This window comes from Dacryopinax primogenitus (assembly GCF_000292625.1).
Source record: "Dacryopinax primogenitus strain DJM-731 SS1 chromosome Unknown DACRYscaffold_24, whole genome shotgun sequence".
NCBI classification, from domain to species: domain Eukaryota; kingdom Fungi; phylum Basidiomycota; class Dacrymycetes; order Dacrymycetales; family Dacrymycetaceae; genus Dacryopinax; species Dacryopinax primogenitus.
Window position 1 is genome coordinate 41,556 of NW_024467221.1, and position 13,888 is coordinate 55,443.

Sequence of the window (13,888 nt, forward strand, 5' to 3'; positions counted from 1 at the left end):
AGAATCGCGGTAGGCTCTCTTCCATTATAGCTCGCGTTCAGCTCGTGGTTGAGGAGATCATGGGGTGTGCTTACAGTACTATTTGCATTTATCTCGTCGGCTGACAATGGAAGAGCTTTTACCACGGCCCCGTGATACGGCGGTGTGATATGGCGGGCCGGACGGCGTGGAGGTTCTAACGGCGCTCAGGGCAGGGCGTGGAGGGTCGGCCAATTCAATCCGGGTAGCCGCCATATTGCCAAGGTGAAATCAAAGCTTCTAAGTTTGAAGACTGCTCCACATTAGATGGGTGAACATGAACCGACTGGCTATGAGGAGCAATGTTCGGACCGGCAAGTCAAGTTAACTGTCACCCTCCAACTTTCTGTGTTCATGGTGGCCAATCAATCGTGGTCGATAGCGATCAAGGTGCGTGCCGTTGAATACGTCCGCTTCTGTGCAACTTACCCCGCTTTACCCCACAGAGGTCAAAACACCTTTGCTTCCGATCTACAACTCTTGTTTCAGTCTGATATGGAGGTAGAAAAAGTCACGTGAATGCACATTCAGTTTATCCGACCATCAGTTTTCACAGAATTTGATTCTCTACTCGATACTGTGTCATCACAATAGCGCCCATTGCTCTTCTCGTCACAACCCTTGCCCACGGTCTTCATCGACGTCAACAACGGGTATCTTTGGAGAACGAATCTTCTATAACCACTGTAAGCGATCAAGAGACACTTCATACTCGCCTTGGCCGAAACCATCACGCAATCATCACGGCGATATTCTGGAGTCTGCCAAGGTCGCTTCCTCTCGATATCAAGGGCATCAGCCTTTTCTGGCCATGACCGAAGCCACCCCGACTCTGATAAAGCAAAGCTCTCGTTCCGTCATGGGCGGAAGAACTGGGGCATAAAAAGATCCCAACTAAACATAAGTGCCCACGCACCGCCGTCACCGCCGTCCTAGTCATACTACAAGGCAAGCCAGCCGAGGCGCGCTCTGCGTCGACAGGTGAGCCAGCTCATCCTGGAGCTGGCGAGAGCAAGGGACGAAGGAAATGGAGGCAAAAATGGAGTTGGCCGGGGAGGGAAATGACGATCTGTCATTGCAACCGGCGTTACACAATCCAGCGACGTGCTCGCCGCTCTGAATATCATACGTATTCATTTGACTGCCTCGGCGGAGCTTAGCGGCACGCGAGACCGAGGAGGGGCTGTTGTACAAGTAGTACATTAGCATGTAATACACGTACTAACGCTAACTTGCCACCATTGGTCCAAGCCCTGACCATTGGGCTGTTTGGCGATACTATTTGGAGATCGACGCTGATGGACAAGTAAATAACAATGGTAACTGATAATATACAAACTGATACCAAAGAGAGCCAGAACCAGCCTGATAGTGTCGGGCTTCCCTTCTGCGGAGAGATCCGCTCCGCTCAACCCCAAATTACGGCCCTCCTCATCAGCACCCAGAGCGTGCCCCTAACGATGGCGAACAGCCTCCTCAACCTGCGGAAGCCCAGCATCGTGTCCAGGCCGAGGAGAATCTTGACGGGTATCCTCCATGTTTGCCTGAGCATCTGCATGATGAAAGCAAGTGCTTCAACTGCCGTGTGCGGCAGGTGCCTTTTGTCGATTTCGGAGGTGCGCGTCGCAGGACGGGCCGGAGGCACACCATCTCCTGATCGCTCGATCTCCACCATACCTCCCGCTGCCAACTCACTCCTGCCATCCGCACCCGCCATGCTCGCAGCGCCCAATTGTCCCATCCCAAGCCGATAGAGTTCTGCCTTTCTTCCTTCCCTCCTCACAGCTCTCGCCAACGCCTGCACTTCCTCTCTTGCCTTCGCAAGCTCCAGGCTTAGCTGGGTCACCTGTCGGCGTAGAGCATCGACTTCCTTACCTTGAGCGGCTAGAGTGGTGGCGTTGAAGGCGGCGCGTGATCGCTCCTGCTCGATGTCGACCCTTGTGTGCTCTAGCTCTTCTTCCAGCAACAAGGGGAGGGAGACTTCGCCTCGCCAGAGCTGGAGGAGGTGCTTGATGGGCCGGACGCTGGCAGCGAGTACGAAAAGGCGGATGGAGAAGGTCGGTAAGGGTGGGAGAAATGTGAGGGAGCGTGAGACGACGGTGAGGAGAAGACCACCGAGCAGGGGTGAGACGAGGGTGAGGAAAAGGAGAGGAAGGGTATGCTGCGCCGATGTCGGCGTGGTACGTAGCGCTGTGATGTACAGTTCCCATGGGGCTGGGGGTATCACGGACAGGATGTTAGCCGAAGCCGATATATGCGCGAGGTTGTCACTAGAGTAGAATGAAACGCACCATGCACCAAGACGCCTAAGTACCACCACAGCAGCAGTACGTAAAACAAGTCCGCGACGAGCTCTCCACGGCCGAAGAAAAGTGAGGTGAGAACCGGAAGGAGAGCGAAGACGAGGGGCGTGTGGGGGTGGTCCCAGGAAGGGAATGCTGGCTGTTCTTCGATGATCTGCGTTGATGATCTGCGATGAGGCGCGGTTGGACCGGATGCAGCGGACGCCATTGAGGGTACAGAAGGGACAGCAGTTGGGATAGACGCAGGTATGGAGGAAGGCTGAGGGGCCAAGGAGGGAACACCCCGGAGATGCTCGACGGCCACACCTCTCGCAAGTTCTGTCCGCCCCAGAGCAGAGCCGGCTTTGCCTGTCGGATTCGCGTCCGCGCTGGGTACACTTGCCGAACCGACGAGAGCGCTGGCCGGTGTCTTCATTTGCGGGACACGACCTCCTGGCACAGGAGGGTTTGATGCGCCCCCACGACCTGTCGTCGCGTGATGAGAAGACGACGGCAAGCCGCGACCGCTTCGTTTCCGTACACTGGGGGTGGAGGGGCTGCTGAACGCGCCTTGAGCCTGACTGGGTTGACGGAGACTACCGCTCGCCGACGCCAAGCTGGGTTGTTGATGTTGTACGGGTATTGAGGCGCGAGGGGCGAGTGTTGCTCCCGACACATGGGGAAGTCTGAGGTGGGGGATGTTGGGAAAGGAGATGGAGGACATGGGGGGAGGGGATGATGGTCGTCGTCGTTGTCGTCGTCGTCGTCGTTGTCGTCGTCAAAGAGAGGGAAGGGAAGGTGGTGGTCAGGATGGAAGACGCGACGACGGTGCGCGGGGAGCGAGTAGCGCGTACAACACCAAATCGGGAAATGATCGACAAGGTAAGACATGTGATCGACGTCATCGTCGTCATAGACACTTTGTTCGAGTCTCACTTGCCCATACAGTACTTTTTCATTGTTCCAACCGTATTCACCGAGACACCTTCTCAATCCGCCCTCGCCATCCTCGAACCTCAACCTCTCCAACCAGCAACCGGGCTGACAATCACCAATACTCTAGGAGCACAGGCACCAATCAGAACATGGTGTGGAGATACGCCTCTCCACAGATATGCATGCATAAGCTGTCAGATGAACACATAGGACGGGATATCCTACCCGTCGTTATCAAAGCCATGGCACATCTCATGATCAATGAACTGTCATCGCTATCGGGGGATATTGCCTACCAAAGATATAAGGCATATGATATGTTCTAACCCCCTCATCATTCAGATTGGGCTGCACAACATCAGACCGACGGGATGACAATGCTTTGATAAAGGATGTGGGCGGTGCTCGATGAAGGCAGAAGGAGAAAATCTGTAAGGGTCTAGCCAGCAAGTGATAAGACTTGGTTATCCCTCTGCTGACGGATTAGCGCGCAAGAATGGACCAACCATATTTCAGCGCTCGATAAGCGATCCATATGCACGTGGAAATCCTCTCGCATTTAATCAGAACAGAATGTATGTCACGTACAATTTTCTCGATCTTCTACTTCCCACTCGAAGCACACCAAGGTCCAAGGTACACCAACTACAACTCACTTGAAACCAGGGCTGAACATGGCCAACGCAACGAGCCCCCCAGAAGAACCTGAAATCAAGACGCAGCAACCAGTACCTGTTGACGCGTCCACAATCAAGATCAGCGCGATCCCGGTCAGGGGCGAGCAACTGAGGGACAAGCTTGTCAACTTGCGGCAGAAGCTCACAACTCGCCATGGCTGGTTAGGAGATTACGATTTTGTCTGGCTCTGCTCGCCAACTCTGCCATTCACCCAGGCGGCTAGGCGCAAGAATCCTCCCTTCTTCCCTTTGCATGCTGACCTTCCCCTTGTCCTTGCCATCATCTGCGGTTTCCAGCATGCACTCGCAATGCTAGCAGGCCTCATTACTCCCCCTATTATCTTCTCGAGTGCCCTCAATCTATCTGGCGAATTACAGGCGTACATGATAAGTGCTTCCCTGATTGCATGCGGTGAGCAGTTATCCTTTGGTACTTCTGCACAGAGTGCTTACATGGATACCTACCAGGCATCCTCAGCTTGGTCCAAATGTCCCGTATCCGCCTGCCAGGCGGATACTTCATCGGCACCGGGTTAATCACAGTGGTCGGTACTTCGTTCGCTACTCTCTCGACCGCCTTCGCAATCTTCGACTCGATGTACGCGAACGGCACCTGTCCCGTGATCCAGAACGCAGACGGAACCACGACGAACGGGCCTTGCCCAGACGCGTACGGCTACCTGCTAGGCACGTCGCTCATCTGCTCCTTCCTTGAAATGGGCATGTCCTTCGTCCCCGTCCGCATCCTACAGCGTATTTTCCCTCCCGTCGTTACAGGCACAGTGATAGTGATGATCGGTGCCTCGCTGATCGGTACTTCCGGCGCGCCCAACTGGGCCGGAGGATCAAATGACTGTGCCAGCCGGCCGACGAGTGGGATCTTCCAGCTCTGCCCGACCATTTTTGCCCCGAAACCGCTTCCGTGGGGCAGCCCGCAGTTCATGGGTCTTGGGTTCCTCAGCTTCGTCAGTATCGTCCTCACCGAGCTGTTCGGTAGTCCCTTCCTCAAGAACGCATCCATCATCGTCGGCCTTCTCGTAGGATGTATCGTGGCTGGTGCATGTGGGTACATCGATGGTAGCAGTATCCAGACAGCTCCGGCGATCACTTTCCTCTGGGTTCATACTTTCAACATCCGGGTGTATGCGCCCGCGATCCTGCCTATGCTTGCCGTTTATATCTCTCTGGCGATGGAGGCGATTGGAGATATCGCGGCCTCGGCTGAAGCGTCCCGAGTAGACGTTGAAGGCCCAGAGTTCGACTCGCGTATTCAAGGTGGTGTCTTGGTATGCCCATATGATCATCTTGGGGGTTTACAAGCTAACACTAGGCCAGTCTGACGGTCTTGGAGGGTTCTTCTCTGCCCTCTTTACCGTCACCCCCCTCTCTGTCTTCGCGCAAAACAATGGCGTCATCGTCATCACCCGCTGCGCAAACCGGGGCGCCGGCCGCTGGTGCTGCTTCTTTATTATCCTCTTCGGCATCCTAGGCAAGCTCTCCGGTGTTTTCCTTGCAATCCCTAATTCTGTCTTGGGGGGAGTGACGACTTTCTTATTTGCAAGTGTCGTCGTTTCGGGAATTCGTGTACTGTCATATTTGCCATGGACGAGAAGAGACAGGTTCATCGTTGCTGCCGCTTTTACTTTCGGGATTGCAGACCTTCTCGTACCATCGTTCTGGACATATCTCTTTCTCAGCATCACCAATGCCAGCCCAGGGCTGCAGGGGCTCCTTGACTCTATCAGCATCATCCTCACAACGCCTTGTGAGTCCTCTCGAAACATGGTCGAAGTGCCCGCTGATAATTTAGTCCTCATTGCTGGCATTGTTGCTCTCGTGCTGAACCTCATCCTCCCCATCGAGATCCGCGATCCCTGCGAGGTCGACGGGAAAGTACCTCCCGCACGCTGCATAGCCGACATTGAGGCGCATGCAACGGACAACGAAGCAACGGAGGAAAAAGAAGTTGTTGTTTAGTAAGCTTTCACGTTCAACGAAGATCAGAATCAAGACGGCATTGTTGTACGAAATGTGGAGAAACTGCATAATTGGACTCCATATCATCGAAGCTGGTCCGCAACAATTTTGACTTCTGCTGGCGATGTCTAGACATCGACGAGGCAACCATTCTCAAGAGCACCCTCTGGACCCGCAATTTTTTCTAGACGGAGAACTGCGCACTGATGCCGGCAGGGACATTTAAATAAATGGGTTGGGATGCACGGAGTTCGTGCCTGAGGCATAGATGATATGAGAACATGGAAAGGTCTGAAATGACGTGTTCCTGCATATCAAACCCAGTGCATGGGAGCTCTCGGGCTGAGTCTATCAATGCCCGCTTACCCAACTCCAGAACCCCAAAGCCTTATTACCCCTCCCTTCTCTCGCCTTTCCCGTTTCTCGGGCTCCTCGTCCTGCTCTGTCCCGTTCCATCCTCGGCGTCTGAGCTCTTGGCTTTTCTCTCAGGGACTGTTCTTCGCTTGCGCGAAGTGACCGTCTGAAAGAGCGATCAGTCGAGAACACTGGTCTGTATGTCATCTTACCTTGCTGCAGCTAAGCATCGTCGCACCCCTCTTCACGCTCAATTCCTCTTCCTCTTCGTTGTAGGACCCCTCACGTACGACAACCTCGGACTTTGTATTCTTCCTTTGGTGTCGCCCAGAGCTCACAAGCCGCTCGATGGGCTTCTGCTGAAAACGATCAGTATGGATCGAGGTTCTGGAAAGGCATAGGGCAGACCTTTGCTACTTTCCTCTGTAAGACTAGTTCTTCCTCCGCATTCTTTTCCTCCTCTACATCCGGTTCTTTGACCTGATCCACGTGTACCGAGAATCACCATACTGCTGCCAACGCACCACGAGACAATACAGACCTTGCGTTTCCCATTCTTTGGCTTCATCCCCAGCCCCTGGCCTTCGCTGCCCTTGCTCCACTCAGACTGCTCCCTTGCCAGCTCCTGCACCTCCTCAACGTACGCACTCGTTCTCCCACCGACTGTGATCCATCGTATCGTCCCTTCCCGCCCGTCGGGTAGGAGGAGCTTCCCCGTGCTCTTTTTCCCTTTGCCCTATAGCATTGTCAGTATGCGATGTATGACTAAGCGCGGCCAGCCCAGATATTACGTAGAAAGGGGAGGACTGAGGATATTAACGTACCCAACGGAATCGAAATAACCAATCGCTGGGGAACCTGCTCCCATCCGAGTCCACCCCAACTGCGACTTCGCACACCCACCTCACTTTCTCCCACACTCTCTTTACCTCCTCTGGTCGTAACTCGTTGGCTCTCGTTTCAGGATGAATACGGGCATGGAAGAGAACCTCATCCGCCACCCAGTTGCCCACGCCGGCGGAGAAAGACTGGTCTAGAAGGAGTGCTTTGATAGGCATGTTGCGTTTGAGCATGAGGGAAGAGAAGGTGGGAAGGGATGGCATTGACAGGAGTGGGTCGAATCCCAAGTCGATGATGGGTGGCTGGGCGCATGGATTACTGCGTAGACGGATCCGGCCAAGACGGCGTGCATCGGTGAAGGCGACGTGAACAGCAGGGCCTGAGGGAGGTGTGACATGTATGATAAACTGAAAGAGAGGTCCGCAAGGTACATCGCCCCGGAGGAGAGAGAGAGACGCACTTTCATGAATCTCGGCGGCCATGCACTGGCGTCTTTTGGCCGGACACGGTACCATACCGGCTCTTGCCCTTGAAGCTGGATCATTCCTGTCATCCCCAGATGAAATACGGGATGTCGGGATTCTTCTGTAGGCGCATCCAGTTCTAGCCAGAAGACTTTGCCGTATCTGTGAGCGTTTAAGACGGTGCGGTTCGTGAGTTCTTTTGCCTGTGAGGAGAGGGTGAGTGGTGGGAGGTGCGCAGTGCAAGCACGAGACGCACGAACTCTTCATGTGAGATGTCGGAGTAGACAATATTGTCTTCTATAGTGTCTACTGCGGTTATGAGTCCATCTTTGAGATATTTCTGAAGCAGTCTAGTTGCACGTTCTGCTTCTGGGAGTTCTGGCATGTTACAAGGAAAGGAAAGAGGTGGTGAAGTGGACTCTCCAGCCCTGTACAGTCACCAATGCCCGCTTTCATTCTTCACGCACGCCGGGGTCAGTACCTATATAGTTTCATCAGCTTTCCTCTTATCATATCTCATTATACGACCGTTAGAAGATGGACCCGCCCCAATACACCTTGCTATGTCGACTAAAACTGTCACGAGAAAAGCATTTCCTTAGCCGAATTCTCACCCGATGGTAACCTGCTCGCTTCTGCTTGTTAGTCAACAGAACCTCTGTCCCATGAAATCATTGTTGATACCCATACCCGAAGCCGATGATAAAACGTGCAAAATCTGGTCCCTACGAGGCAATCTTCTAGCCACCATGTGCGGGCATACAGAAGGTCAAAACTGTGGCAGGTCATGGTAAGAATGCGATTGCTGTAATAACCTGAACATGACTCTACGCTCATTGCTCAACAAGGCGCATTACGAACACTTAAAGGGCATTCAACCTACGTGATGTGCGTGCGCTACGGTCCGCAGGGCAGCCTGCTGATCAGCGGCGATCACGAAGGCTTTATGAAGGTTTGGGATGTCAAAGGTATGTCTCAAGGCAGATTTCCTGTGACTACCCAGACCTGTTCCACAAGAAAATGTCCGAAGACAGTCAGCTCGCACGCTGATGCTGTGACAGCCGTACACTTCAGTCGTGATGGACGTCAAGTTTTGTCCTCGTCCCGGGACGGAACAATGTGCGTAAGCTCGATCTATTTTTAGTGTCTTACTGAGCAATATCCTTTGAGAAGCCGTCTGCGGGACAGCAGTACATGCGCCTGTCTGAAGACGATTAATGCCGAAGCATCAGTCACATCAGCGAGTTTTTCTCTGAATGAAAAATACATATTGGCATCAATCGTCGATTCCTCGGTCCGTCTCTGGGAGCTCAGCTCTCAAAGGCTGCTAAGGACGTACTCCGGGCATACTAAACAGGACAGCACATTTTTGTTGTCTTGTTTCTCAGTCATGGTGGGCAAGTGGATAGTGAGCGGTAGTGAGGACAATCAACTCTACCTGTGGAATCTGCAGACACGACAGGTGGTACAAACTCTGAAAGGGCACACTGGTAAGACTTTCACGATATCCCCTTGCCGTTTTCTGCTGACTTCCGACATGCTCATCCGACGCTAAATCTAATAGAGTCGGGACCACTGGATCCCGACAACAGCCTGATAACATGGAAGGATGAGACATAGTGAACTCTCCACTTCATGACTGAGTGTGCTCAGGTCAAGGGCAGGATCTTGTAACCGAAATACCTGCCGGCTATCATACAGTGCACCCCATATCCGTAGTTCAGCGGTGATTGTCATCGTATCTCCTGCGCCGGACAATGCCGCAATCCATGAGCATGTTGGCATGTTGGCATACTCCCAAAGCAGTGCGAGGGCATTGGAATTGAGGTGTTCCCTGTCCGCGCTAACCACGAGAACCTGCACCCGAAGCGTTAGTAAAACGTGCTGGGCTACAAGCCTGGGTTTCAGAACAGGTCAGCGTGCATATTGAAATCAAGACAACGTGTGGCTCTTACTGCGGAGGCGCGAGGCCCGTATCCAACTGAATCAAGAAACAACGTGATACACTGGTTGCTCAGTTTTGGATCACCACGCCATAAGACTGGCTCTTCGCGTAGCGCGGGAGATATGAGAATCGGCTTGCTGATTGCAAATGATATTTTGGACTTCACGGCGTCTGTCCAAACCGGATGGTCGGGTGGTACGGCCGCGTCAGTTGGGCGGAAAGCGCCGCGATCCGGCCCACAGTTCGCATGTACGGGGTGCGGTTGGAGGTGCGTGCTGAGGAGCGCCTGGGGCGCGGCATCGCTCACAACTCTTTCATGCAGCAGCCTTAACTTCACCCATGTTGCGACAGACGGTCTAGTACTTGACCATTATAAGTGCACGCGTCAAACCGGTTGAGCAAATCCACATACCTTGTGCTGGCGCAAACAGTTTGCCAGCACAGCGAGACGGCTCGACGGGAGCCAACCAGTGTGGCAACTTATGACCAAACTGAGGGGCAACCGTATCTCACCCGCGCTCAAGTTCTCCCCACCTGTCACAGTCCTCCTGCCAATCGATCATATATCTCTTGTGACCTCCGTCTCCGCCCTCAAGGAGTCCTCCCCCCCCCGCTCCCCCTTGAACATGTCACGGCAGCAGTCGAGCAATCGCTGCTGTCGGTACGCATGGCCAGTCAACTGGCTCAGGCTGGAGCTCCTATGGTTGAAGGTGGGTGAATCACCTGAAGAGCAAGGAGATCTGGGCTGGGGTGGAGGCTGGGCTTTCGAGAGGTGTATGGTGATCAGCGTTGTTGTCGGGCGTGGTTGGCGGCATCCGCCGCACTGCCGTTGAGAGGTGTTGTACTGCTATGCATAATCCTGTCTGGGTATATGATATCAGTTTTGATGTGAGAAGACTAAGCGGGAATGTAATACAGCGCGAGTACTGGGTGAGATGCGGTTGTCTTTCGGAGCACCGCATAAGTACGGTTAATCTCCCTACACTGTGTACAGAATACAAGTATCTCCATATGTAAATGTACAATTCGATCGAAGTACTGCCCTTGTGAATCCTGCATTGTGCGGGGGATGCACCTTGTAGCGGTCAGGAATTTAGTGACAATGTGTCGACACATGAACACCCCCTCTCACTCCCTCAGATCTGACGGACGCCATATGCTCGGCAGCATGGGCCTGGGCCTCTTCTTCTACTAGATCAAGGTCATCGTACGTGATCCATGGGTGGCCGTCCGCATCGTGAGTATCGGCGAGGAGCTGCAGAGCCAAGCGTATAAAGATGCGGCAAGTGAAACCCTCCGGAAGTGGGGCGGGGGGGTCCTGCACCATGATCGGTTTGATTATCTTTTCTAGTACTTCTACAGGAGCATATCAGCAGGCATTCCGCGAGGTGGTTGAATGGTCGTGCCCGACTCACCTGGATTCATATACCGCCCAACACGCACAGCAGTGAGTGCGAACGCGAACCTAGCGGGAGTCCATCCAATGTTTCGCTCGTACATCCAGCGTCCAGCACGCCCAACTGCATGAAACCCATTGTTCTGCCGCTCGCCGTCAAAGTCGTACAGGTACCAATGGTAGCCATCCTCGGGGCGATCGCCACGCCAGCACAACACTAGATAGAGACCAGCATTGAGGACATCAACGGTGGGCATGACGAGCGAGGTAAATGCTCTAACGGAACAAGCACTTTGTTATACAATGACATCCGAACTGATCAACGGCGTCGTGCACGTGGTTGTGGCAATGTTTCCATGTAACCTGTTGATACAATAGTGTCAATAACACCGCGTCAGGCTGTGCGTTGGTGATTGCTGTTATTTTGGGATTTGTGTATCCATAAATTGCGTAATCTACAATTGCATCCAACTAACAAAAGAGAAAGAAATAATATCAGCTACAAACGATTATCTTCTAATCCTACAGAGTCAGGACTTGAGACGTGCTAGTGCTGGTGAAGCATCATCAAAGCGAACGGGGCGACAACGGCGCAACTATACCTCCTCCCATGCTCTCACCCCATCCTCCCACACATCGCGCATCACCCACCCCTCCCTGCCGTCCCTACACAGTGCACATTCCACCCTCGTTCCCCCAGGGGCCACCTCCACTCCACCAGCACGGCTCCTGACCGAGCCAACCAAGCACTCGGGGTGCCACGCATGCTCGCAAGCCGGTTCCGCGTCGGGATCGAGTTGAGTCAGGAGGTGGATTTGGAGCGCTTTAGGCTCCCCTGCTGGGTGCTGTGCGTACGAGGGGTTGGGGAGCGCATGCAAGCAGCCGGGATCGGCACATGTCCACCCCTGCTCATGCTCCCGCATCACCACGCTTTCCCGGAGGATCTGCCCACTTGGTCCGAGGGGTAGATTCCACTTTCCGGCCTTACGCGCTTCCTGGCTCAGGTAGGGACTGTACCGTCCTCCTTGGGGAGGAGGGGTAAGTGTCTGTGACTCTGGGTCGAGGTCGAACCTGCATGTGGGGCATGTGGTGTGTTCCCCTAGCCAGGGGAAAAGACATCCTGCGTGGAATGGGTGGTGACAGGGAAGGGCTAGAATTTCCGCCTGCGGAAAGGGACAAGGGGGGATATGGTTTTGCCTTGCCTGGGCTTGGGCTGGTGCTTGCGAGTCCTGCGCAGGAGGGTCGACGGCAGGAGCATCTCCAAGCCGTTCAAAGCAGACAGGACAGCGCTGATCTTCGCCTTGTACTCTCTGGAAGCGGGAGAGGAGCTCGGGCTCGACTTGCTCCAAAGCGCGCATGAGGAGTGCGCCGCGGGCGTAATCGGGCTCCTTCTCTTGCGGGAAGAACCAGGGTGGAAAGAAGGGGATGAACCATTCTCCTGCCCCTCCCCCTAACCCTGCTTCTGCTCCTGGGGCGGCGCCAGGTATAGGGAAAGGATTAAATGTAGGAGGAGCAGTAGCCATCCCTGGTATTGGGACGGAAGGACCGACAAAGAGCGTAAAGACCATCCCCCCTGGGATCTGCCAAGCGTGGATATGGGCAGTGCCCTCTTGGGTGGGTTGAGGTGGGGGTTGTTCAGCTGCGGGTGCCGTGGGGAGTGCACCTGGCATGTTGGGTTCGGGTGCTGGTGCTGTTACGAGGGGGGAAGCAGGTGTAGGCTGGGGTATAGGCGTAATTGTCGATGGTACGTCGGTAGACTGAGGAGGCTGAGGACCAAACATGGGCCTCGAAGTCTTGTTACTCACCTCCTCCATCGCAGGCTCTACGTTCTGCTCCGTATTCCCTCCCTCTGGCTGAATCTGGGCAGGCTGCTGCTGCTGCTGTGGGTGCAACTGCTGTGCCATGCCAGATATAAAATGAAGAAAAGAAAAAGGGAATCTCTGTGTATTCCCGTTATTATCGTTATTATCGTTGTTGTTCGTTGTGTGGTCGTCCATGGTAAAGAGGTGGGGCAGTCCTGGCCGCTATGGCCCGCCCTCTGCGGTGCTTATACACCAACTTGTCTCACACGACCATTAACTGGAATGTGCCAGAACCTCGACAGCCACGCGGAGGCTGTGCCGTCACGTGTTTACCTCTGTCATCAGGGCAGGTAATTCCCCGGATGGCCCCTTTCGGAGGCAGGGTCCCTGTGACCTCTGTAGCCTGCACCTCGTGCATAGAAAGTGTCACGAAACCGGAAAGCTCTTGCAGAGATATCCACCATAACTCGTGGTCCATGCCTCTTACCGGGTTTCCCAAAGCGTGCTTCGAAGTGTCCGCAGTGAGGCCGATATCGTGCTCATCGCTTCTTCCGCAGATGATTCGACCCTCAGGCTCGCACAAACCCGCGCTTGAACATCTTAGGTCTCGGAGCTTTCCGAATGTCCTTTTTCAGCGCACTTCGGATCTGCGCCTGCTCCTCAGTCTGCAATTACCCGCGGGACACTTCTACCCTAGTCTACTTCTGTAAAGAGGCGCGATTTTGGTGCACTGGAGAATCAGGATGACTCCCCCAATACCCGGCTGCGCTCTCCCTCCCCGCTGGCTACTCGATATCCTTCACCACATGAACCTCATGTTTGCAACAGAATGGAAGAATTTGTCAACCAAAGTAGCCGTGCTTTGTAACCAAGTACTCGTCATTCCTTCGAGAGAAGCATTATCTAGGCTCTCAGCGTCTAATCTGCGTTTCCTCAAAACCCTCCTCATCTAGGCACCTGCCTGCTCCTCACATCTCCCTCACTAGCCCTCAACATCACAACACTCTTCAACCCATGTATACCGACCACTAATCTGACAACAAGTACCAAGCTCGCACACTCGACCGCAAGTTCGCATCACCATCTCATGCCAGCACGCTCCCCCAAAGAAGAGAGCAACATCCCGCTCCCGCAGCGCCTGCCCGTTATTCTGCAACAACAACTACAACCTGCGCGAACAAAAATAACCCATTACTG

At 54.0% G+C, this 13,888-nt stretch overlaps 7 protein-coding genes across 7 annotated transcripts; 3 read left to right on the top strand and 4 right to left on the bottom strand.

Annotated features, from left to right (window-relative positions):
• Nucleotides 1-1,426: 1,426 nt before the first annotated feature.
• DACRYDRAFT_112026 (uncharacterized protein) lies at nt 1,427-3,024 on the bottom strand (the record flags this gene model as incomplete). Its single annotated transcript, XM_040769332.1, has 2 exons — nt 1,427-2,232; nt 2,310-3,024. The coding sequence occupies 2 exons, from the start codon at nt 3,022-3,024 to the stop codon at nt 1,427-1,429; spliced, it is 1,521 nt and encodes a 506-aa protein (XP_040623959.1).
• Nucleotides 3,025-3,910: 886 nt separating this feature from the next.
• DACRYDRAFT_119558 (xanthine/uracil permease) lies at nt 3,911-5,890 on the top strand (the record flags this gene model as incomplete). Its single annotated transcript, XM_040770820.1, has 4 exons — nt 3,911-4,325; nt 4,382-5,199; nt 5,249-5,678; nt 5,724-5,890. 4 exons carry the CDS (start codon nt 3,911-3,913, stop codon nt 5,888-5,890), a joined length of 1,830 nt encoding a protein of 609 aa, XP_040623960.1.
• Nucleotides 5,891-6,613: 723 nt separating this feature from the next.
• Nucleotides 6,614-7,933, bottom strand: DACRYDRAFT_91738 (uncharacterized protein; the record flags this gene model as incomplete). Its single annotated transcript, XM_040777021.1, has 5 exons — nt 6,614-6,724; nt 6,876-6,980; nt 7,069-7,491; nt 7,545-7,751; nt 7,805-7,933. 5 exons carry the CDS (start codon nt 7,931-7,933, stop codon nt 6,614-6,616), a joined length of 975 nt encoding a protein of 324 aa, XP_040623961.1.
• Nucleotides 7,934-8,401: 468 nt separating this feature from the next.
• DACRYDRAFT_59636 (WD40 repeat-like protein) lies at nt 8,402-9,103 on the top strand (the record flags this gene model as incomplete). The annotated part of the gene is made up of 3 exons (XM_040775575.1): nt 8,402-8,520; nt 8,566-8,667; nt 8,722-9,103. Coding segments are annotated over 3 exons (603 nt in total), but the record flags the coding sequence as incomplete, so codon positions are not given.
• Nucleotides 9,104-9,975: 872 nt separating this feature from the next.
• Nucleotides 9,976-10,326, top strand: DACRYDRAFT_112029 (uncharacterized protein; the record flags this gene model as incomplete). Its single annotated transcript, XM_040769333.1, has 1 exon — nt 9,976-10,326. The coding sequence occupies one exon, from the start codon at nt 9,976-9,978 to the stop codon at nt 10,324-10,326; it is 351 nt and encodes a 116-aa protein (XP_040623963.1).
• Nucleotides 10,327-10,442: 116 nt separating this feature from the next.
• DACRYDRAFT_119560 (uncharacterized protein) lies at nt 10,443-11,146 on the bottom strand (the record flags this gene model as incomplete). Its single annotated transcript, XM_040770821.1, has 2 exons — nt 10,443-10,849; nt 10,909-11,146. The coding sequence occupies 2 exons, from the start codon at nt 11,144-11,146 to the stop codon at nt 10,587-10,589; spliced, it is 501 nt and encodes a 166-aa protein (XP_040623964.1). The 3' UTR covers nt 10,443-10,586.
• Nucleotides 11,147-11,325: 179 nt separating this feature from the next.
• DACRYDRAFT_119561 (uncharacterized protein) lies at nt 11,326-12,793 on the bottom strand (the record flags this gene model as incomplete). Its single annotated transcript, XM_040770822.1, has 2 exons — nt 11,326-12,646; nt 12,695-12,793. 2 exons carry the CDS (start codon nt 12,791-12,793, stop codon nt 11,486-11,488), a joined length of 1,260 nt encoding a protein of 419 aa, XP_040623965.1. The 3' UTR covers nt 11,326-11,485.
• Between the last annotated feature and the right edge of the window lie 1,095 nt (nt 12,794-13,888).